The sequence below is a fragment of the Eulemur rufifrons genome, chromosome 15 (assembly GCF_041146395.1).
Source record: "Eulemur rufifrons isolate Redbay chromosome 15, OSU_ERuf_1, whole genome shotgun sequence".
In the NCBI taxonomy this organism is placed as follows: Eukaryota; Metazoa; Chordata; class Mammalia; order Primates; family Lemuridae; genus Eulemur; species Eulemur rufifrons.
Window position 1 is genome coordinate 11368680 of NC_090997.1, and position 22818 is coordinate 11391497.

At 49.1% G+C, this 22818-nt stretch overlaps 1 protein-coding gene and 1 pseudogene across 2 annotated transcripts in view; one reads left to right on the forward strand and one right to left on the reverse strand.

The window, feature by feature from the left end:
- Nucleotides 1-20501, forward strand: part of TAF8 (TATA-box binding protein associated factor 8) — a 32342-nt gene extending 11841 nt beyond the window's left edge. Inside the window, exons 8-9 of one of the 2 annotated variants that reach the window (XM_069487744.1) lie at nt 6515-6654; nt 20331-20501. In XM_069487744.1, the coding sequence (XP_069343845.1) occupies nt 6515-6654; nt 20331-20346 (156 nt within the window). In that variant the 3' untranslated portion in view covers nt 20347-20501. Of the gene's footprint in view, nt 1-6514; nt 6655-6929; nt 8782-20330 lie in introns of those variants that run through there. The other variant, XM_069487745.1, reaches the window with a different exon arrangement.
- Nucleotides 8860-9799, reverse strand: LOC138395579 (E3 ubiquitin-protein ligase RAD18 pseudogene; annotated as a pseudogene).
- Nucleotides 20502-22818: the final 2317 nt, after the last annotated feature.

Here is a 22818-nt window from a genome sequence, read left to right on the forward strand (position 1 = left end):
GGGACTACAGGCATGTGCCACCGTGCCCGACTAATTTTTTGTATATATAGTTTTAGTTGTCCATATAATTTCTTTCTATTTTTAGTACAGACAAGGTCTTGCTCTTGCTCAGGCTGGTTTTGAACTCCTGACCTCGAATGATCTTCCCACCTTGGCCTCCCAGAGTGCTAGGATTATAGGCATGAGCCACCTCGCCCGGCCAGGAGTTCAGGTTTAGACGTGTTAAATGTGAGATGCTTGCCAGACATCAAGGCAGTGATGTCAGGTAGAGAGTTGGGTATCCAAGTTGGAGTTTGAGGCACACTTAGGGCCAGAGATGCATATTTGGGCATCAGAAGTGTGTAGATAGTATTTAAAACAAGGAGAGTAGAGGAGCTCTCCCCGGGCTGAGAGGGAAAAGGAGCAGAGGCACACTGACTCAGCCCTGGGGCTGTCCACTTTGTCCGAGGTTGAGATGAGGAGCAACCAGCCAAGGAGACAGAGAAGGAACAGCCAGGGAGGTGGGAGGAGCACCAGGAGAGGCTGTGCCCCGGAGGCCGAGGGAAGTAAGTGTTTCAGGGAGAACAGAGTGATCAGCCATGTCAAAAGCTGCAGTTAGTTCTAGTAATAGGAGGATTGAGAATTTGACCATTAGATTTGGCCATGTGAATGTCATTTGTGACCTTGATAAGAGCAATTTCTGTAAGAATGAGAGCAGGGGCCTGGAGAGAATTCGGAGAGAATGGGAGAAAAGGTACTGGAGTGAGTATAGACTTGTGCTGTCCGGCACAGTAGTAACCACTAGCCACATGTGGCTATTTACATTTAAGTTAATTAAAATCAAATAAGACTAAAAAACAGTTTCTTAGTCTCACTAGCCACATTTCAAGTGCCCAATAGCGACACATGGCTAGGGGCCCCTAAACTGGACAGTGCAGATATTGAGCATCATCAAAGAAAGTTCTGCTGGACAACGCTCGTGTAGACAAGGTGTGTTGAGGGGCTTTGCTGCAGAGGGAGGGAGGAGTGTTAACTAACGGGGGAAAATTAAGGAATTAAGAGAGGCATTTTTGTGGTTTTTGTTTTTTAAGATAAAAGAAATAACAGCATATTTGTGTGCTGATAGGAATGATCTGGTTGGGAGGGAAAATTGATGCAGGAGAGAAAGAAACCTTTTGGGATGATGTGTTTTGTCAGTGAGAGGGGATGGGCTAGTGCCCACACGTAGCTATCTTTCTTCTGGACATTTCATACCCAGGGAGGGGACAGAGAGTGTGGGTGCAGAGATCAAGGCGGGTGGGGAGATGAGTGTTCTTTTCTGGTTACTGGTGTGTCATACTCAGCAAGTGAAAGGATAAGACCCCATTCTTGTTCCTGCATCTTGGCAGAAACTGCCAAGTAGAGTCACAGAACTGTGGAAGCTCTAATGCCTTCAAGGCCAACAGGGTCCTTATGATCAGGTTACCGTATTCAACTGTCCTTTAAAATCAGCCCTGGTTTTGATGCGAAGGCTGCCTTAGTGGCTGCAGTGGGACCGAGCGTTCTCCTGTTCTTTGAGATGCAGTGCACGGAATGGCAGCCGGCTGCCCCCATGTGCGGGGAGGGGGTGGGGGAGTGTGCCCATGCCATCTCTAGTATTTGCTGAAGGTCGTCCTTGCTTGAACACACATTGCTTTAAGTTGAATCATTCCTTTCAGAATTAGGGCTGGGAGCCCGTGGCTTTAAATAAAGCAGAGGATCTTGTGATTCTACACTTCTGTTTCGGACTCAGTTAATTTGGGCTGAGATACGGTGATTGGGTCACGGACTAAGTTGAGGTTCACCTTATGAGGAGGAATCTTCTAAGCAGACAGCACCACACCTTTGTAAGCACAGTGCGGTTAAAGGGCTTGCAGATGTGTTCCCCAGCAGCCCGGTGGTGAGGCGAGGCTGGAGAGTGCCAGCGGCTACCTGAGGACTCCCGGGTACCAAGAGGCCGAGCCAGGGTTATAGACAGCAAAGCCTAGAAAGGCCTGACTCTTACGGTCAGACCACCCTGGGCTCAAATCCAGGCCATGCCACTTGCCAGATGTGTGACTGATTGGGTCACCTAACATCGGAATCTGTTTCCTCACAAGTCCAAGTAGGAGTAGGAACATACACCCCAAGGGGAAGGGGGAGCCCGAGATGCAGCGGGCTGCGGTCGAGTGCCTGGCGCGTGGCGGCTCCTGGCACACGCTGCTCCCTCCCCTGCTGTTTTGGGCGGTGTGAGCATATGCTCTTCTGTGAAAGATAAAAGACTTCAAGACAAAGATTCTGGCAACAATTTATATACAGTCACTTGGACTTGTTATTTTGTTGGACTGAAAAATACAATCATGTTTCAAAATTCAGAATGTGCAAAAAGATATGTAGTGACAATTCTTCCCGTCCCCCTGTCCACTTTCCCTCCCACAAAGCAACTGTCTCGCCAGTCTCTTGTATATCCTTCTAGAGACATTTTTTATTGTTGTTTTAAACACAAACAGCAAGTCACGAATGGTTCTCTCCTTGCCTTTACCTCCGTGGCTGTGTCTTGGCCATCACTCCATCTCTGCATGCGAGGAGCTTCTCCGGTCCTCACAGCGTCATCGTGCTCCATGGGATGGATGTGACAGTTTACTTTATCTTGTCCCTGCAGACTTTTAGGTTGTTTTCTGTCTTTGGCATTTACCGTCATTGTTTCAGTGAATTAAATAACCAGTAGTTTAAATTATTTTCTCTGTGGATGACGGTGCATCTCTCAAGGACTTTTGCTAGGTAGAACTTGATTTACCCTAGCTCTAGTTTCTTCATGTACTTGAACATGAAGGAACTATTCATTTTAAATTAGTGTATAATATAATTTTTTTCTCATACATTGGAACTAGCTGTCTTCTGCAGGCAATCACGATGTCGAAACTTTTACTCTATTATGAAAAATGTACCAGTCATTCACTCAGCAAGTATTTCTCCAGCACCTAGTGTGTGCCAGATACTGTTCTGGTGGCTTAGGGTAAAGCGGTGAGCAAAACCAAACTTCTGCCTTGTAGGAGCCCATGTTTGGCAGTGGAAGAAGATGATAAACATAATACGCAAATAAATCGTTATATAGTATATTAAAGATGAAAGTGCTATGGGAAGAAAGAAACCAGGGGAAGATCCAGAGTGAGGATGGAGGCTTCAGTGTTAAATGGGGTGCACAGAGCCACTGAGAAGGTGATGTCTGGGCAGAGACTTGAAGCGGGGGGTGGGGGGGAGGTGAGCCATGCAGACTTGCAGGGGAGAGTGTTGTGGCAGAGGACATGGCCGGTGCAAAGGCCTTGAGGAACGGCACGTGGCTGTGGTGGAGGGAGGTGCGGGGGGCGGGGTCAGACCAGGCAGGGCCTTACAGGCTGTTTTAAGAGCTGGCTTTTAACTGAGTAGATGGGAGTTGGTGGGGGTTGGGGGGGTGTGGAGAAGAGGAGGAACATTTCTGACCTTGGAGCATCACTCTGGTGTCCGTGGTGAGAATGGATTGGAGAAAGGAGCTCAGTCAGGAAGCTGTTGCAGTAGTCTAGGTGAGAGGCCATGGTGGGCCCTACCAGGGTGGTCAGAATCTGCCTGTATTCTGAAGGTCAGGCCAAGAGGACATCCTAACAGATAGGGTATGGGATGTCAGTGAAAGAAAAGAAGCATGCCAGGTGTGGTGGCACATTTGCAGTCCCAGCTACTCGAGAGGCTAAGGCAGGAGGATCATTTGAGTCCAGGCGTTTGAGGCTGCAGTGGGCTTTGATCGCACCTGTGAATGGCCACTATGCTCCAGCTTGAGGCCCTGTCTCTAGGAAAAGAAGCAAGGATGACTGCAGAGTTTACAGCTTGAACCACTGGAAGGATGGAGTTGCCATCACCTGTGACAGGGAGGACCGTGGGAAGAGCTGTTTATGCCCAGGGGAAGGTCCCAAATTCAGGGTGTTTCCTTCCCTTTTCCCTTTTCCCTTTCCTTTCCTTTCCTTTTTCCTTTTTTGTAGAGATAAGGTCTTGCTATGTTTCTCAGGCTAGTCTCGAATTCCTAGCCTCAAGTGATCCTCCCACAGCCTCCCAAAGTGCTGGGATTGCAGGCATGAGCTGTGCCCGGGCCCCTGTTCAGTTTTAGATAAATTTTAAATTTTAGATGCCTACCTGACTCCCAAGTGAGCAGTTGGCAGTATGAGTTGGAGGTTGGGAGAGTGGAGAGGGCTGCAGATGTACTTGTGGGCGTTGCTGGCGTGCAAATGGCATTGAACGCTGGGATGCAGTCACCCAGGGGTGGGGGGTTTGCTAGAGCTCACAGGCAATTCAGAGAGTTCTGACAGGTGATTCTGCTCCTGCCTTTTTTTTTTTTCAAATCTCTGGGTCAGTTTACTTTTACCTACTTCCTGTACCCCTGCCCATTTCAAGGCTGTCAGTTCCTGAAGCGGGTAAGAAAGTGGCATTTCCATAAGCTCTACTTGGGAGGAGAGAGGCCTGTCCTGCTCTTGTGAGCCATAGTGAGCCCAGTGGAGGCAGCCTCTGCACCCTCCAGCGGTGTCCCAGGGCTGGCTTTCTCCTCTGACAGTGTCACCTCTGTATTATCTCAGAAAACACTTAAGGCATGGTTAAAGTGAACTTCCAGTAACTTTGAAGATAGGATGTTTACCGTAGAGAAATGACAGGATGGAGCAGGGGAAGATGGTACTCGGTCATGCCAGTGAGAACTTCAGAAAGGTTGGGAGCCACATGTCCAAGGTAGGTCTGGTTGTGGGCACACCTTTGCTGGGCACCTGGTCTGGCATGAGCTAGGCTGGTCTTGGGGTGCTCGCTTTCAAGAGTCTCCAGAAGGTCCAAAGTGGCTCGAGGTCACCTTGTGGTCCCTCTGGATTGGTGTTGCAGAGGGAAGGCACACAGGCCCTGGATGGAACTGGGGCTTCAGGAGAGCTGAATTGACAAGACAGTGAGAGGGCGTGCAGTGGAACCTAGACGTGATGCAGTTTCTGCAGGCGCTTTAAGCCTGAGACTGGTGTCTGTGCCCTAGGCCACCTGTCCCTTGCTGGAGGAACCTGCTGTTCATCTTGTGCCATCCGACAGACAGCGTCCTCTGCTCTGCTGTCTGTCTCCACAGCAGCCTCTCCTGGTTGAAGTCAGTGAGGGCCGCTTTTACCGCAGGTTGCAGAACAGGAATCTCTGTGACTCCTTCCCCGATGGAACCCTTGGCCCGTCACCAGGGGGCGCAGCCCGATCAGCTTCTGGGCACTTAGGCCTGAGCTTCTGGATCAAGTTTTTGATGGGATTTTCTCCCCCTTTCCCTGCAGCCTCTGCTCATTTTAAAGAACGTTGAAAATAGGCCGGACGCGGTGGCTCACACCTATAATCCTAGCACTGTGGGAGGCTGAGGCGGAAGGATTGCCAGAGTTCAGTAGTTCAAGACCAGCCTGAGCAAGAGTGAGACCCCATCTCTACCAAAAAAAGGAGGAAAGGAAAAAAAAAAAAAAAAAAAACCAGCTAGGCATGGTGGCACACGCCTGTAGTCCCAGCCACCTGGGAGGCTGGGGCAGGGGGATCGCATGAGCCCAGGAGTTTGAGGCTGCAGTGAGCTACAATGACGCCACGGCACTCTACCCAGGGCGGCAGAGTGAGACTCTGTCTCAGCACAAACAAACAAGGCAACTGACCACAGCTCCTCACAACCCTCTAGCCCTTAAAAAAAAGTTAAAAAGAAAAAAAGAACATGGAAAATAGAGAGTATAAATAAGGGAAGAAAAATCAATCACCCATATTCCCAGAACAGTTTTTAAAATTTTAGCATATTACCTTTTTTCCATCTAAACACAGTTGTGATTTTTAAAAAATTTTAATTGATATTATACTGAATGTATGTGAACTTATAACCTTTTCTCTAAGAATCACAGTTTCCTCAAAAAAACAGACAGTAAAAAGCCGGATTCACAGGCGCAGACAGGCGCCATCAATGACGTGCACGTGCTGGTCAAGCAGGCTCTGCTTGGTCTGGGGGGGACCCTGGGGCTCAAGAAGTTTCTGGCCTGTGCTGGGATGTGATCATTGGTACCCAGCTGCAAGTACCAGAAATTTGAGAATTTGGGGGGAAATCTGTTCTGATTTATGCTAGTTTGGTCCAGGAGATACCCTATGCAAATATTTGTCCCGGCCCTGTATCTCTTGGTCCTGCAAGGCTTCCAGGGTCCTTCCCTTATTCTTTCTCTCCCCACCAGGCTGGGCTTCTCCCTGCAGCATCTAAATGTTAGCCCCCAACTACCTGCCCCTCCAAGGCCTCTATTCTTTCTAACTCACGTCCCTGCCTTCAGGAGGTTCAAGACTATTGTGTGCCCCCGGCGTCAAGGCTGTTAGTCTCGCCTACCCCTTATGGCCAGCCCCTGCCTGGGCCTCATCTTGTCTGGGGCAGAGACAGGAACATTTGAAAGAATTTCTCAGTGAAAGGGATGCTAATAGCAGTTCTTACTAGGGGCACGATTTCTTTCCTTATGCCGTTGGTGTTGTGCTTTATTTCGGCTTTTGCTCAAAGGACGATTCTGGAGCCGAGAAGGAGAACACTTCTGTCCTGCAGCAGAACCCCTCCTTGTCAGGAAGCCGGAATGGGGAGGAGAACATCATTGATAACCCCTATCTACGACCTGTGAAGAAACCCAAGATCCGCAGGAAGAAGTGAGTTGGAGGCTGAGGTCCAGAGCCGCCTCTGGCCTCCCAAGGTGGTCTCTGCTCCCTGGTGGAAAAGAGAGGCTCGCCAGTGGGTTTGAGCCTGGGGAAAACTGCTCTGGCGAGAGGAAATATTTTCCCTGCTTAGTCGGCTCCCGTGTGTGCCTCTCGTTCCTTAGTGTTGAGTGTCCCAGGCACCGACCCTCAAGCCCTGGAGCTGTGCTTCCCTGGGAGAGCAGACGGGGCCCCCTCCAGGCAGGCTCCATGGTTCCTCTTCTTTCTAGGTCCCTCTCGTGAGCTGAGAAGGAAGCCTGGCTTGTCCACGGGCCCGGACACCAACCCCCTGGGGAGTTAAAGCCACTCGAGGGAAGAAGGGAGAGTGACCTCTCTGTGGCTGAGCCAAGGCTGCGGGTGTGATTGGACATGATTTTAATAGCAAACCTTATATTAAGATGACCTGTTTTCACTGGATGTTTGGGTTGAGGAAGATCTGATGGTGATAATGAGGCTTCTTAATCAGCGAGGACATACTGTGGGCGTAGCAGCACCCAGGGACTTCATTTACTGTCATAGGACTTGATTCCTTTGAAACCCAGAAGACCAGGGAACGTGGCAGGAAAAAAGGGTTCTTTGCTGCTTTGCTTGCTGTAATTCCAAGAAGACTGCTTGCCCAGGGTGTGTTTCGGGATATCCCTTTTGTGACTCACAATTTGTGGCACGGATTTATCATGTCAGGACCTCATTCTTAATTCTGTCCTCACTTGGGCTCCAAGTGCCCTGCTGAGCTGATGGAAAGTGACTTTGCTCCCTCAACATGTTGGTAACAGGAGGCCCACACGTCACGGCTTTGTTCTAGGGCCGGCAGGAGTTGCGAGCTCATCACATTCTCGTCAACGTGGAGGACAATGACATGCCAGAGCGGCGCTGATCCTCTGGTCAGCGTGTGATGTGGGGCAGTGCTCTCTCTCCCCTCTGTGGTCAGTCGTTTACCGTCCCTCTGTGGAGCGTGTGCTTTGGGAACTACCGAGTCCTGCCTCTCCTGGGAAAAGAGGTCTTCTCTGACAAGAGCCTAGAGCGTTGACTGTGTTATGCTGGGACTTGATAGAGGAGACATAGATTTTTAAGCTGTAGGAAAAGGATTTCGTGGGGTGGGATTCTGAAGGCTGGGCTTGGCCTTTCTTCTGAAAGCTGAGAAATTTTGCTGGTCTGCCAGAAGGCCGGCGTGGACGGAAGGCCACATTCCCACCTTGCGGTGGAAGTGAGCCGAGAGGAGCCTGTAGTCTAAGCTGACCTGCTTCTCCAGGAAGCAGATCTGAATCTGCTCAACCTCTTTGCCTCCTGGAGAGAGAAGACTTCATACTGGATGTACTCAACAAACCAGAAAAGAAGTTTTTAAGGAAAATGCTGGGCAGGCTGATATCCTTTGATCTCCGAAGGAAGAAAAATGCCTGTAAACACCTGGAAGTTACCACTGGATAAACAAGCTGTTCCCTAGATTAGAACCCTAAGGTCCATATTTAACTAGAGTCATCTCATAATTGTCCATTCTCTTGGTGAATTTGAAAACCCGAGAAACTTGGGGACTTGCCGGCAGGCTCTGTGTCCCCCTGGCACCACTGTTCTCTGGGACACTCTGTCCCTTTGCCCAGAGGGAAAGAGCTGGGTTTTTTTGGGAACTAAAGAGGGGACAACAATGAGAAAATTGGATTCCCCAACTTAGACTGAGTCTGTGCCAACCCTTCGGAGTTTGTGATTCAGCTCTTGGCAGTTCTCGGCCTGGCGAGTTTAAATACAGTCCCAGGTTCAAGCCCAGCTTGCTGTTCTCATTGCTTTCGGGAGTGGTCATCCCAGTCAGTGTTTCTGCAGGTCCTCACTCGTTATTATCCCACATCAGCACCTGTTGGAGGCCCTTGTGCTGCGGGATTTGGAAAAGGGTTGCCGTTTCTGCTGCTGAGATTTCAGAGGCCGGACTCCTGCCAGTTCTGGATGGGAGACACTGGGAAAGGGTCAAACAACTTGAAACATTGACCTGCCCGATGTTGTGTAAAAACTGCGTAATTCTCAATGTATATTTATAAATTTCTATTTTTTATAGCTTTGGGGGAATTCCTAGAGGGAAGAAGTAGTAGAGGCAGATTAAAAATGTGACTTATAGCTCATAATAAAGGTTCATAATAAAAACTTTGCAAATAAATAGAACTAGAAGCTTTGAACTTAATTTGTGTTCAAAAGCTCACACCAGTTCCTACTGTGCTTATCTCTTGGTTCAGTCTCAGCACTTCCAGCTGCTCTTGTGTGGTGATTCCATCTTGGACTTATTTCTGTGTCTTGAAGATCATTTCTGTTGCATGAATCTGATTCTGGTGAAGAAAGCACTTCTTGAATATCAGTCCCACTAGAAGAATCATCTCGTCTATCAGACTCCAATTTCCCTAAGGAGCCCAGCTTTGATTTAGGGAAGTAGTGTGTTACTGAGGTCATATCTGAGAACTTCATTTTATTATCTTCCTTTCCCATGCATACAGATACTAGCTTTTCTGTAGAGTCATCTTCCTGTTTTGTTATTACTGTTTTTTGTGCCATTCCAACAGTTTTCTTTTTCTTTTTCTTTTTCTTTTTCTTTTCTTTTCTTTTTTTTTTTTTTTTTTGAGACAGAGTCTCACTCTGTGTTGCCCAGGCTAGAGTGCCGTGGCATTAGCCTAGCTCACAGCAACCTCAAACTCCTGGGCTCCTGCCTCAGCCTCCCGAGTAGCTGGGACTACAGGCATGCGCCACCATGCCTGGCTCATTTTTATGTATATAATTTTAGTTGTCCATATAATTTCTTTTTATTTTTAGTAGAGATGGGGTCTCGCTCTTGCTCAGACTGGTCTCGAGCTCCTGAGCTCAAACAATCCGCCCGCCTCGGCCTCCCAGAGTGCTAGGATTACGGGCGTGAGCCACCGCGCCTGGCCACAACAGTTTTCTTGTATTCTTTTTTGGCCCGATCCACCAGAAACTGAAATTCATTCTGATGTTTTTTACAATATTTACTGTGAATTTCATATACTTCCTTTTCTGTTTGGTCCTTAGTAAAAACCATTACAGGTTTGTTGCATTTACTAGCATCAAGACGCATCCTGGTCTTCTCCACGTTTTCAATTTGTCAATCTATTTCAGCAGCGTGCAAAATTCAAGCTTTTTACCAGTTCATCTAATATGCAGTTATTTTTCAGGTCCTGCTCTGTGACTGGCACATAACAAGTTGGACATCGAGTTTTATAGGATAGAAATTTTCTTATACAGAGAGAACAGTAGTTCTGTGAACACTGAGGAATTATCATTGCAATGTTGAAATAAATTTCAAGCAAATTCCATACCACAGCAAATCATCTGTTGTCTTCATGACTGCCAGGCCCAGAGGCCACCAAGGCTCAGCCAAGGAGTCCACGGTCACTCCTGAGGATGCTGGGCGTCCGCCATCCCCTAGCCTCCCGCGTTCCACTACCACTAGAAATTCCCCGCGCTACCGAGCTACGTCTCTTCCCTGTTCTTAACTCCTGGCCACCACTACTTTATCTCTATAATTTTATTTAAAGAATGTCATCTAAATGGAATCATAAAGTATGTAACCCTTTGAGGTTAGCTTTTTTCACTCTGCCTAATTTACTTGATCCATCTAGGTTGCTGGATCAATAGTTTGTTTCTTTTTATTGCTAAGTAGCATTCCATGGTATGGACGTACCACACTTTAACACAGTTTGTTTAACCACTCACAATATTGAGGGACATCTGGGCTGTTTCCAGTTTGGGGCTGTTATGAATAAAGCTGTGAACACTTGTGTACAGGTTTTTGTGCAAACATAACCTTTTCATTTCTCTGCAATAAATGCCTAAGAATGCAATTGCTGGGTCCTATGGTAACTGCATGTTTAATTTTATAAGAAACTGACAAAGTACTTTCCAGAGTGGCTGTACCATTTTTTCATTCTCACTAGTAATGTATGAGTGATCCAGTTTTTCTATGTCCTCACCAACATTTGGTGTTATTATTTTTTATTTTAGACAGTTGTGTACTAATATCTTATTATTTTCTTGTTGGTGTTTTTTTTTTTTTTTTTTTTTTGAGACAGAGTCTCACTCTGTTGCCCGGGCTAGAGTGCCGTGGCGTCAGCCTAGCTCACAGCAACCTCAAACTCCTGGGCTCAAGCAATCTTGCTGCCTCAGCCTCCCAAGTAGCTGGGACTACAGGCATGCACCACCATGCCTGGCTAACTTTTTCTATATATTTTTAGTTTTCCAGTTAATTTCTTTCTATTTTTCAGTAGAGACGGGGGTCTCGCTCTTGCTCAGACTGGTCTCGAACTCCTGACCTCGACCGATCCTACCGCCTCGGCCTCCCAGAGTGCTAGGATTACAGGCGTGAGCCACTGTTCCCAGCCTTTTTTTGTTTTTAATTTGGTTTTTTTTTTTTTTTTTTTTTTTTGGAGACAAGGTCTCACTCTGTCGCCCAAGCTGGAGTCCAGTGGCACAACCATAGCTTGCTGGAGCTCCTGGGCTCAAGCTATCTTCCTCTGTCCGCCTCCCAGTAGCTAGGACTACAGATGTGAGCCATTGCTCTGGCCCTCTTATTGTTTTCTTAATTTGTTTTTACCTATCGGCTAGTGTGATGTTGAACATCTCTTGTGCTTATTTGCTGTCTGAGTATCCTTTTTGGTGAAATGTTCCTTTGTGTCTTTTGCCCATTTTCTAATTGGATTGTTTGAGATTTCTTTATATATTTTAGATGTAAGAACTTTGTTGGATACGTGGCTTGCGAATACTTTCCCCAACTCGGTAGTTTGTCTTTTCATCCTTTTCACAGGATCTTTTTCAGAGCAAAAGTTTTTAATTTTAATGAAGTCCAGTTTATCAGTTTTGCTTTTTTTGGATTGTGTTTTGGTATTGAATCTGAAAACTTCACGAAGTCCTAGGTCCTGAAGATTTTCTTCCATATTTTTTTCCTAAAATTTGTATAGATTTATGTTTTACATGTTAGTCCTTGATCTGTTTTGAGTTAATTTTTATGTAAGGCATGAGGTTTAGGTCAAGTTCCTTGTTTTTCCTGTGGATGTCTACTTGACCCTGCACCCTTTGTTGAAAGGATACTTTTCCTCCATTGAATTATTATTGTACCTTTGTCAAAAATCAGTTGGGCATATTTGTGTTAATAGACTTTTTTTACATAACCACTATATTATTATCACGGATGAACAGTAATTTCATAACACCCCCAATACCAGTTTGTATTCAAATTTTTCCATTTGTCTTAAAGATGTGTTTTTGTTTTTAACTGTTGATTTGTTTGAATCAGGATCAAAATAAGATCCACATATTCTGCTTACTTTTTAAGTTTCTTAAGTTATACGACAGTCTCCCTGTTTTTCTTTTTTTTGAGACAGGGTTTTGCTCTGTTGCCCAGGCTGGAGTGCAGTGGCATCATCGTAGCTCACCGTAACCTGGGCTCAAGTGATCCTCCTGCTTCAGCCTCCCCTGTAGCTAGGACTACAGGTGTGTGCCACCATGCCTGGCTAATTTTCTTTTTAAATTTTTTGGAGAGACAGGGTCTTGCTTTGTTGCCCAGGCTGATCTCAAACTCCTGGGCTCAAGTGATCCTCCCACCTCGGCCTCCCAAAGTGCTGGGATCACATATGAGCCACCACGCCCGGCCTCCTGTATGTGTCTATGAGCAGGCAGCCTGGCCATCCCCTTTCCCTGACCACCTTCCTCCTCGTCACCAGCCCCAGCTCTGTCCTTGGGTGAAGCTGCTCAGCAGGCCCCTTCCCATATTTCTGACCAGGAGGCACCTGCATGGTGGTTAGTGGGGTGAATCTGAGAGACCACTAACAAAATGCGCTGGCTTTCAGGGAAACAAATGTAAAAAACATTCCTGAGCTTTGTTTTTTCTGGAATTCATGTGGCTCATTAAAACAAGGCTTGGTGACTTGTATTTATGGCCCCACAACCCACCCACCACCTGTGAGATCTTGGGCTAATCACTAAACTTCCAAGTCAGTTTCTACAACATGGGATCATTATAATACCTTGTTCGGGGGCTTAACGGACTGTCTTTTTCGTTAATAAAGCCTGACTATGCTTTATAAATGACAGTGTCATTCCATTGCCGGGCCTTTTTTTTTTTCCCTGTTGCTTTAAAAATTATAAAAGCCAACGCTAATTGAGAACATAGCTCTCGCCAGTCACTGTTCTAAGTGTTTTACACGTGGTGACTTGTTTGAGCCTCACAGTTACCCTAAAAGTGAATGTTTTTACCGTCCCCATCTGCAGTCGAGGGCAGGGAGGGCAATGACTTGCCCCAGTGCTCTGCTGCTGGGTGGCACGGCGGCGGGCTGCACGCGGGCATTCTGCGCAGAGTTTATGCTCTCTCCCCTTAACGCCGTTGCCTCTCGACCGCTGCAGAGATTCTCTTGCTCAGGTGCATCGAGCACTGCTGTGCAAGCTGATTCCTGCCACGTACTCCTGGCCTGTGGGTGGGAGAAGGGGAGTCAGGAATGGAACCAGTTAAGGAGCGAGGGTGAGGCAGGCTGGGCGCTAGGCACTGCTCATGTTCATTCCTCGATGGAGTAGATGGAGAGACAAAAACTTTTAGGAAGGGTTTTGGCCCATTTATGAATGATGGCTCCGTAACAGATGATTGAGGAGGGTGCACGGATAATGCGTCTCCTGTTGAGGGAAATGCCAGTGACCTCTCTCACAGCCCCTTGGGGCCCCTGGCAGAGATGAGCTGAGCAACTTTTCATCTGATCTAAGGTGGCATTTCTACTGGATCCAATGTTGTGTTCCAATATGGGTTAGGCTGCTATAACAAAAAGTCCCCAAAATCTCATGGCCTAAGTCAGAAGCATAGGCCTTCTATGAAAGGCTGGGTAGGTGGTCCAGGCTGGCTTGGTGGCTCTTTCTCCTCTGTCACCTCAGGTGCTGTTTGCACCCACATGATGGAAGATGGTTGCCACCCCATCTGCTGGGCCTGCTCCAGCCATGAGGAAGAGAGAGAGAGAAGGGGAAGGGATGTGTAAAGAGATCTCTCACCTTCCTCCTAAGAGCAGGCCCCTGCTAGTCACACAGCCCCACCTATCTGCGAGGGAAACAGGGAAATGTGGTCTTTAGCTGGGTGGCTCTGTCTAGGTAAAATTTGGGAGCTTTGTCACCATGGGCAGAAGGAAAGAACAGATTTATTGGCAATCTCCACCATAAATGAGGTTTAGGGCATGCGCCCAGGAATGCCTTGTTAGGACAGGCAGCGAGCCCTTTACTAACAATGAACCCCCTGGCTCTGTGCCACAGGCTCTCCCAGCCTGCCCCAGAGACCAGCAGTAAGGTGCTCCTCCAGGATCGGGACTCCTCAGTGAGGTCCAACCCGCTTGCTTTTGCTTCTGGCAGGTGACTGTGTTGGCTGCCCCTTCCTTCTTCAAAGTTGTCCTTTGGCTTCCGTGACACTGCCCTCCTTTCCTCACTTTTCTACCGCTTGGCCTTCCTTATCTTTCCTGCTTCTTCCCTCCAATGCTCCCAACTGTGGATGGTCCCAAATACTCCATCTCTGCTGACACAGGAGATGGCTCATCTGTTGCTCCTCCTCCAGCCATTACCTCCTGGGGGGCCTCGGCATCCGGCTGTCTGGTTGCAGTTGCAATACGACAGGGCCAGGTTTGGTTTACCTTCCTCCCAAACCACTTCCACTCTGCAGCTTTCCCACTTGAGACAGGTTAGAAACAGTGAGGATCACAGCAGCTGACCCTGCAGTGCTTACCTCGGGCGAGGACGGCAGGCTTAACAGCATCATCTCATCTTCCCTGGCCCCACCGCCATCCCCGGGGTGAAACACTCAGAGTCATCTTCCTTGTTCATCTATATTGAGTCGCTAACCAACTGGTGCCCCCTCTACCCTCCCTGCGGTTCGGGATGCTGAGCAGGCTCCTTGGTCTTCCCCGGCTTGCAGCCCCTGCCAGGTCTTCCTACGAGCCCTTGCTTTGTGGGTCCTCTCCCTGCGGGAGGACTCACGCTTCCTCCCTACTGCTTTTCACTCCAAGTCCAAACTGCCCAGCCAGGCTTTTGAGGCCCTCTGCCAATTCACTGTTTCTTTTGGATAACTCATTTTTCTTTTCATTTATTCAACAAATACAAATCTAGTGCCTTCTGTGTTTGCCAGGCACTGTGCCAGCTCTAAGGATACCACGGTGAACAAGACAGACGTGGTCCCCGCCTACAGGGAATTCATTCTAGTGGGAAGACATACAAAGAAAACAGAACCCAAATCATTACAGACGTGGAGATGTGCTAAGAAGGACATAAACTAGGGTCTTTATGCCCTGAGCGGAGCAGGCCGTTCCCACCACTGCTGCTTCCTGCACCTCCACGGAGCCCTTGCTCCCTGTCACTTCCTAAAGCCTTGCCTGTCCTTGCAGCCCCGTAGCCTCTCTGCAGGTCACTCTGATCCTTCCTTGTGCAGTCACTCATTCAGCAAACATTTACTGAGCTCCTGCTGTGTGCAGGTGTGGATACAGATACTGGGATACCGCGGAGAGTAAGTAACAAGATCCCCATGGTCTCTGAGCCTGTGGTCTAGTAGGGGGACAGACAGCTCACAACAGACATGTAATGTCAGGTAGTGAATTTAGGGGCTCGAAAGGAAAGTGCCAGCATACCTGGGTTGGGTCATTTGGGGACGGTTTAATAAAGGGATTACCACCAAAAGTGTGAGCAAGGTACAGGGGAAGCAGGAGGGTTAATGTAGCACCTGGGCTGGTACAGGGAAGAGGAGGTGGTAGTTACCAGGACCTGGGGGGTGGGGGATGGGAGAGTGTTCTGCAGGAGCTGAGGCCTCAGGTGCAGGAGCCCAGGCAGCGCGGCCACCCTGCACGGAGGGAGCCACCCTGGGAAACTAATACCCTGACCTCATTCTTCTCCCTGCCTCCAGTGTTCCCCTGCCCTCTGCCGAGCGGAAGGCAGCGGGCATGAGTCTGTGGATGCAGCCACACCAGCGCCAGCCTCCAGGGCCTAGCGAGGGTGGATCTGGAGAGGCGGGTGAAAGGCACCTTTGCCACACAATAGACAGCAGGGGAAGGAGTGGTTGCTGCAGGGGCTGCTGTTTTACACAAGGTGGGAAAGGAAGGTTCTCTTTGAGCACAGACCTAATGCAGTGACGGGGCCAGCCACATGGAAAAGCCTTCAGGCGGGGGAACAGCAAGCGCACTTGCTTTGAGGCGGGGGTGAGCACCCTCGACAGCAAGGGGCTATATATCTGGGCAGGAGCAGGATGAGGGTGCAAGAGGGAGTCGGGGAGGAGAAGGGGCCACACGTGCAAAGCCTCACGGGCCTGATGAAGGGCCTTGGATGTCATTCAGAGGGAGATGAGTAGCAAGGGAGCGACAGGAGTTGACGTGGGGTCATTCTGGCTGGAAGCAGGTCTGGGGGACGCTATTTTTCTTCCAGTCAGACCTGCGTAGTTTGGCATTTGCCAAACACGATTCAGCAGGGGACAGCTAGCCACCCTAAAACTGGGGGGAGGTTAGTCCTGGCCTCAGGAGAGCCAGCCAGCCGGTCAGCAAGGCCAAGTGCGACTACTCACTGCAGCCCGAGCCTGTACCAAGGGAGAGGGAGGAAACATAAACCTACAGGTAACTCCCTTTCCCCGGGGAGTTAGTCAGGTAGTCAGGGAGACAGATAAACACACAGGAACCTGTTTTTAACTCCACTTACCTAGACAGAGGAGAGCAACTGTCATTAGAGGGTTGGACTTAAGGACTTAAGGGCTGAAGCCCGTGCTGAGTTCCGAACAGGGTGGGGTTAGCAAGTGAAGCTTCAGGAAGAGGTGAGTAAGGAGTGGGGAGGGCCCGGGACGGCAGAGGGAAGGTGGGAGGGCAGTCGAGGTGGGGTGTTGTTTGGCTCAGCCTATGAGGACTCAGCCACTGAACGGGGTGCCTGCTGTCTGCTGTGGCACAGCCCCTGAGGCTCCTGTGTCCCTGTTGTCACATCTCTTTTGAGGCTAGTTTGGTGTCAGCTGTGACCAGCCTTCTCCCTCGTAAAGCCAGCAGAGGTCTCCTTGGGACGGTAGTAGCCCTCAGATTGTACCCTGGCTAGGCAGCTTGGGTTTGGGGACATTTCTGCCTGCTTTGAATCAAGGTTGCCCAGGAGAGGGGTTGTTTGAGCTGACAGGTGTTCCTGTACCTTTCTCTGGTGGGTCTTTCCCATAGAGGCCACATGGGGTCCAGGGTTGGAAGGGGCCCTGCCCCATGCGCCTTTACCTAGGTAATTTCTTGATCTTCAGAGGCTGTGTGTGTGTGTGTTTGTGTGTGTGTGAGAGAGAAACAAGGTCTTGCTCAGTCACCCAGGCTGGAGTGCCATGGTGTCATCATGGTTCACTGCAACCTTAAACTCCTGTGCTCAGGTGATCCTCCTGCCTCAGCCTCCCAAGTAGCTGGAACCCGCACCACCACGCCTGGCTAAGTTTTCTATATTTTGTCGAGATGGAGTCTTGCTCTGTTGCCCGGCTGGGCTCAAACTCCCGGGCTCAAGCTATCTTCCTGCTGTGACCTCCCAAAGTGCTAGGACTACAGGCGTGAGCCACCATGCCTGGTCTTCAGAGGCTTTTAAATAGGAGGTCAGGATCCTTGGAGACTCTTAGAAGTGGCTTTGTGGGAGGAACAGCCTGAGCCTTGTCAGTTTTTGTCATAATGAAAGAGTCTTGGGCCCCCAGATTCTAATTCTATTTCTTTTGAATGATGTTATACATTCATTTATGAATTATCCTCAGCTACTGATGGTGGGTTTATCACTCTTCTGTTTTACTCAGACTCATACTGAAACAAGTTGTTAATTCTCTGAACACCAACTGCCAGTGCCCAGGTGCAAGTGGGGGCGACTGGCCTGAGGGTAGAGCTTTGCCATGGACTCTCTCACTCCTGGGAACAAGCTCAAGGTATTTTTCCTCCTTTCGGAGCTTGGGGCTTACCCTCATCTCCATCTTATTATTAGCTTTTCTTTTCCTCCTTTGTTAAAAAGTTATTTAATTTCGAATAGATTTGTATACAGTGTAAAATTTAAAAGACAGAAGAAGTTGTAAGTAATAACTAAGCATCTCCCTCCTCCCCTGTTTCCCCGACTCACAGTTCTTATTCCTGGAGGCTACTAGTATGTTACTGTTAATATTATCTTATGTGTGCTTCCAGAAATTCTATGCATTCAATGCAAATACTTGTATATATTTTCTCCCCATTTTATACAACAGTAGATACTGTATAAACTATCCATGCTTTTTCGCTACCTCTCAGTGTATCTTTTGGCGATGTTCCATGTCAATAATAAAGAGCTTCTCTCTGTTCCATAGCTGCATAATGTTGGTCATACGGCTCTGCCATGGCTTGCTTCCCAGTCCCTAACTGATGGGCGCTTAGGTGGTTTCCAGCTTTCTGCTATGTCAGCACTGATGCAATGAGGAGTTTTGAGCTATGTCATTTTGCTCTGGGTGCCACCGAATGTGGACGGATGTTGCCCCCTTCTCGGAATATGTACCAGTTGACACTCCCGTCTGCGGGTCTCTCTCCGCCACCTCAGTGTCTTGGAACTCATTGAACTTTGCTAGTCTGATACGTAGATAACTGGATCTCATTGCAGTTTTGAATAGAGTTGAGTGTTTTTTTCCCCTATTCCTTTTATTATAACAACAGATGTGTGTGTATCAGCTGCGATGAAGGACATAATCACCATGCAGTGTGATGACACCCCACAGAGGTACACCCAGGTGCTCTGCCGTCATGGCAGAGGGAGCACAAACACTTTCTGGGCTGGTGACTTTTGAGCTGGACCTTGAAGTTGACCAAGTCAAGCACAAGAAGGAAGGGCATCCTAGGCAGTGGGAACAGAGAACGAGGGAGTGGCAAGGGCTGAGTGTGGAAGCGAAGGTTGGAGATAGACCCTGGGGTCCTTGTTGACCTTGCTGAGGAGTTTGGGTTTTGATCCTGTAAGGATCAGAAATGCAGATGAGAAACCAAGAGGTATTTTGGAGCAAATCCATTTCCGGAGCATTCGCTCCACGCCAGGCCCTGTGCTAAGCACTTCACGTAGATTAACTCTGTTAATCCTCACAATAACCTAATGAGGTTGGTACAATTATTACCCCATTTACACAAGTATCATCTCATTACTGATAATACTATTATGCTTGCTGCTGAACAGAGGAGAAAACAGGCTTGGAGGTGAGGTCACCAAGCCACTAAGTGGCATGGCCCTGCCTTCCCAACCACACATCTTCCTGCTGCACCCGGAGAGCAACAGGTCGGAGGGGGCTCGTGTCTTGGATGGGTGGGAGGTATCGCCTCTCCCCAGGGGTAGAGGAGATAGAGTCCCCCACAGGGAAGGCTGTTCTAAAATACCACCAGGGCCCCTCCCAACATGCAGCCCTTGTTGCCAGAGATATTCTGTGCACAAGCAAATACAGACATACACATTTTTTCCTTTCTTTACACAAATGGTAGCATACTGCATACCCTCTTCTGTACTTGTGTTCTTCCCCACTTACTGTCTCTTGGAGGTCATTCCTGGTACATGAAGAGCTTCCTCATTTGTTTTTATGGCTGCAGAGTATCCCATTGTATATCTTATCCTAACTTGATTAAATTTCTATTTAGAGAAATTAGGAATGTTTCCAACAGACAACACTGCAATGACATGATGCCATCTTGCTGGTGTATCTGCAGGCCAACTTCCTAGAAGCAGAATTCCTAGTCCATAGTATATGTATTTAACATGTTGGTAGTGGCTATGGTCTGAGTGTTTGTGTGCCCCCAAAATCCATGTTGAAATCCTGACCCCCAAGGCAATCACGTTAGGACAGGGGGCCTTTTAGGAGGTGGTTAGGTCCTGAGAGCGGAGCCCTCACGAATGGGATTAGTGGCTTATAAAAGAGGCCTCAGAGGGCTGCCTTCCCCCTTGCACCATATGAGGACGGACACATTGAGAAGGCACCATCTGTGAGCCAGAAAATAGGTCCTTACCAGGCACTGAATCTTCCTTGACCTTGGCGTTTCCAGCCTGCAGACTGTGAGAATAAGTTTCTGTGAGTTACAAGCCACCCAGTTCACAGTACTTTGTCATAGCAGCCCAAGCAGACGAAGTCAGCAGCTATTGCCACATGCCGTCCGTGAGGGTTGTGCCAAGTCAGCCTCCTGCCAGGAAAAAGAGGCCTATTTCCCCACACCCTCGCCAACACAATGTGTTTAATAGTTTGCCAATTCGATGAGTGAAAAATGGCATTTCAGAATAGCTGTAGTTTGCATTTCTGTTATTATGACCGAGGTGAGCTTTTCCGTGGTGTAACTTTGAAAGGCAGCGTCCCCAGGATAAGCCTGGCCAAGGAGGGAGCCAAGGGGTTGTCCCTCCACAGCTTTCCCCACTGTCCCAGGAGTGCTGTGGGCACCGCGGTCCTTTCAGTTCAGGGATCGTCCTCCAGGTGTGTGGATGTGTAAAGCCATCACCTCCCTCGGAAACTCTGCGTTCCTGTGGGGACACAAACTGTAAAGCGCATCACAGCCGCTGCCCTGATCTGCGCCATCCCCTCTCTGGTGTCACAAGCTGTCCCCTTCCTCCGTCACTCTCCCCTGACAATCCAAAGAGAACGAGCAAAGCAGTTTTTCTTCCCCACAGTTCATGAGGCCAGGGACATTCTGAATTGTTAGACTTGTCATAAGCTACCAAGTGCTCCCCAAGGAGGTCGGTCTCCAGAACAGCAGCAGCCGCCGAAAGACACACACGTAGGCAAACCCGAGTTCTGTCCTCCTTCCGATCCTTGCCGGCGCAGGACGCTGTCCCCACAAGCTGGTCAGCACCAGGGGACCTGGGCCCTGTCTGGATCGCCCAGGTGACAGGGCCAGCTACAGCCCTCTGGAAGGTCACTCAGCCAACCCGGAGGGTGTGGACCCCGTCCTTGAGGAGCCCGAGACTCGTCCTGCCGTGTCCTCTGGAATACTTTGTCCTCCCTCTCAGAGGCCCTCGCCACGGAGCCTGAGTGCACCACGTCTCGTGGCCTCACCTCAAGCCTTCCTCTGGCTGCATGGAATGCTCTGGAACTCTGGGGTCTTGTCAGGAAGTGTGTCCCCAGCTTGTCCGAGGGAGGCCTGCACCCCTCCTGAGCTCCAGGAAGCACCCAGGAGCCCTGCCGTCCAGTAGCCTCCCCGCACAGGGCCGACCGGCACACCGACTGTGTCAGACCCACGGCCCAGCCCAGCCCAGCGCTCCCTCCCTCCCAGGGTCTCCCCCTCAAAATGATCTTACATGATTTGTGAATAGTAATAATAGCTTATATTATATAGTGTGTACATTTGTGTAGCACTTGCTGTGTGCCAGGTAGGATTTTAAGTGCTGTACATTAACTCACGTAATGAACAGATACAGTGCAAAATCGAAAGGCACAAAAGGACACACAGTAAAAACTAAGCCATCCTCCTTCTCGTCCCCTTTCTCAGTCACCCCAGAAACAGCCATGATTACTGGTATCTTCAGAGCTATTCTGTGAAAGCATAAACACACAGGAATGTATTCTTGTGTTGTCACACAGGGGGTGGCATGTGAAATGCACGTTCTGTATCTTGGGATTTTTTTGGTTGATTTTTTTTCTGTTTTTCTTTTCACTCCCCTGACATTCTTATCCCCCACCCCTTCCTGCCTCTAAATGCCGAGCACTGTGACAGGTGGAAAGATGCCTGACTGTCCCCGGAGCATGCCGGGTCTGTGGCCAGCCCCCGCAATCCGCTCCTTGGGCTGCAAGTGACCGAATTGCTCTGAGTCGCACCTTCCTCATATATTAATATTCAGCAGGCTAACAGTGCCTCACAGGGGTCATTGAGAGATGTGATATTAGGCATGATAAGTGACACTCGTGGCTGGTATTGACACTCTTCCCTGAGCTGCCTCCATGCCCCAGAGCTGTGGTCATCTGATGGGTGGCCGGGAGCTGGGTTTAGGACCAAGCCTCTGGAAACTGCAGGTGACAAGCAGGACCAGGAGGTGTTCGTGAGCATCAGGGCTGCCCCTCCACACTGTGCTGCCTGAGTGGGGAGGGAGAGAAGAGGGTGATGTAGGAGGGCGGTGTTCTTGGCCTTTATTCCAGATGTTGGCACAGATGAGTTGGTATCTCTGCCTCTTTCGGAAGTTTAGATGGGCATCTCCCCCACCTCCAGAAAGCCCAGCCCCAGACACAGCCCGGCCCTCCAGCCCCCTTCACCGCAGAGCTTTCTACTGCTCAGGGGAGAGCTGGGCCTGAGCAGCCCCAGCTCTGGGTCCTCCAGGAGCCACCGCCACCCCTGAGGCCTCCCTCCCCCAGCCCACGCCCTGCCGGAGGCCCATCCAGCCTTGCGGCCCCTCAGCCCTGCTCTCATCACCTGCCTCTCCACACCCCGGCTTCTTCCATCTGACCATGTTCAGAAGTAAAGTCTGTCGTTATATTCAGCCTGGCGGGAACTAAGCTTACAAACCCAACTCCTTCAGGAAACTGAGGCCAAACTAAAGTGGGGGGACCTGCCCAAGGTCACTGAGCAACTGTAGTAAGTGCTAGAGCTGGGACCACAACTCAGGACTCCAGCGGGGCCCTTGCTAGCTCCAGCCAATTCACTTGCCCCAAGGAGAGTGTGTGCCCATTCCCACCCCCCAACTCCCAACCCTGGGTAAACATCCAGGCAGGGGCAGACGGAACCCTGGGGACCCCAGATCCGCAGCAGCTCACACTGAGCACCTTTCTGGTGGGGTTATTTTTACTGAAAAAATTTGGAGCAAAAGTTTTATGGTTGAATACATGTGAATATATTAGGAAATAAAGTATAAAATGTCCATGAAAAGTAAAGCCTCAAAGAAATTTTGCTTTTTTTAATGGCAGCTTCAGACTTCTCTCCTAAAGCTCGAGGGAGCATGTCAGTTCCACTTTTCTGTTTGGAAATCTTAATAGAAAAATATTAGAAGCACTGGTCTGCCTTAAACCAGGTGATAGTGAGCTGGTTCCCTTTTTATATTTCTTTTTATTCCATAACAGATTAGAGGGAGCTTTTAACAAAAACAGTAGATGACAACAGTATATGAAATTAAAAAGCAGAACCAGTGGAAATGGGCATTAAATAATTCGATTCGGAAGGGAGAAGGAAGAGAGCCAGA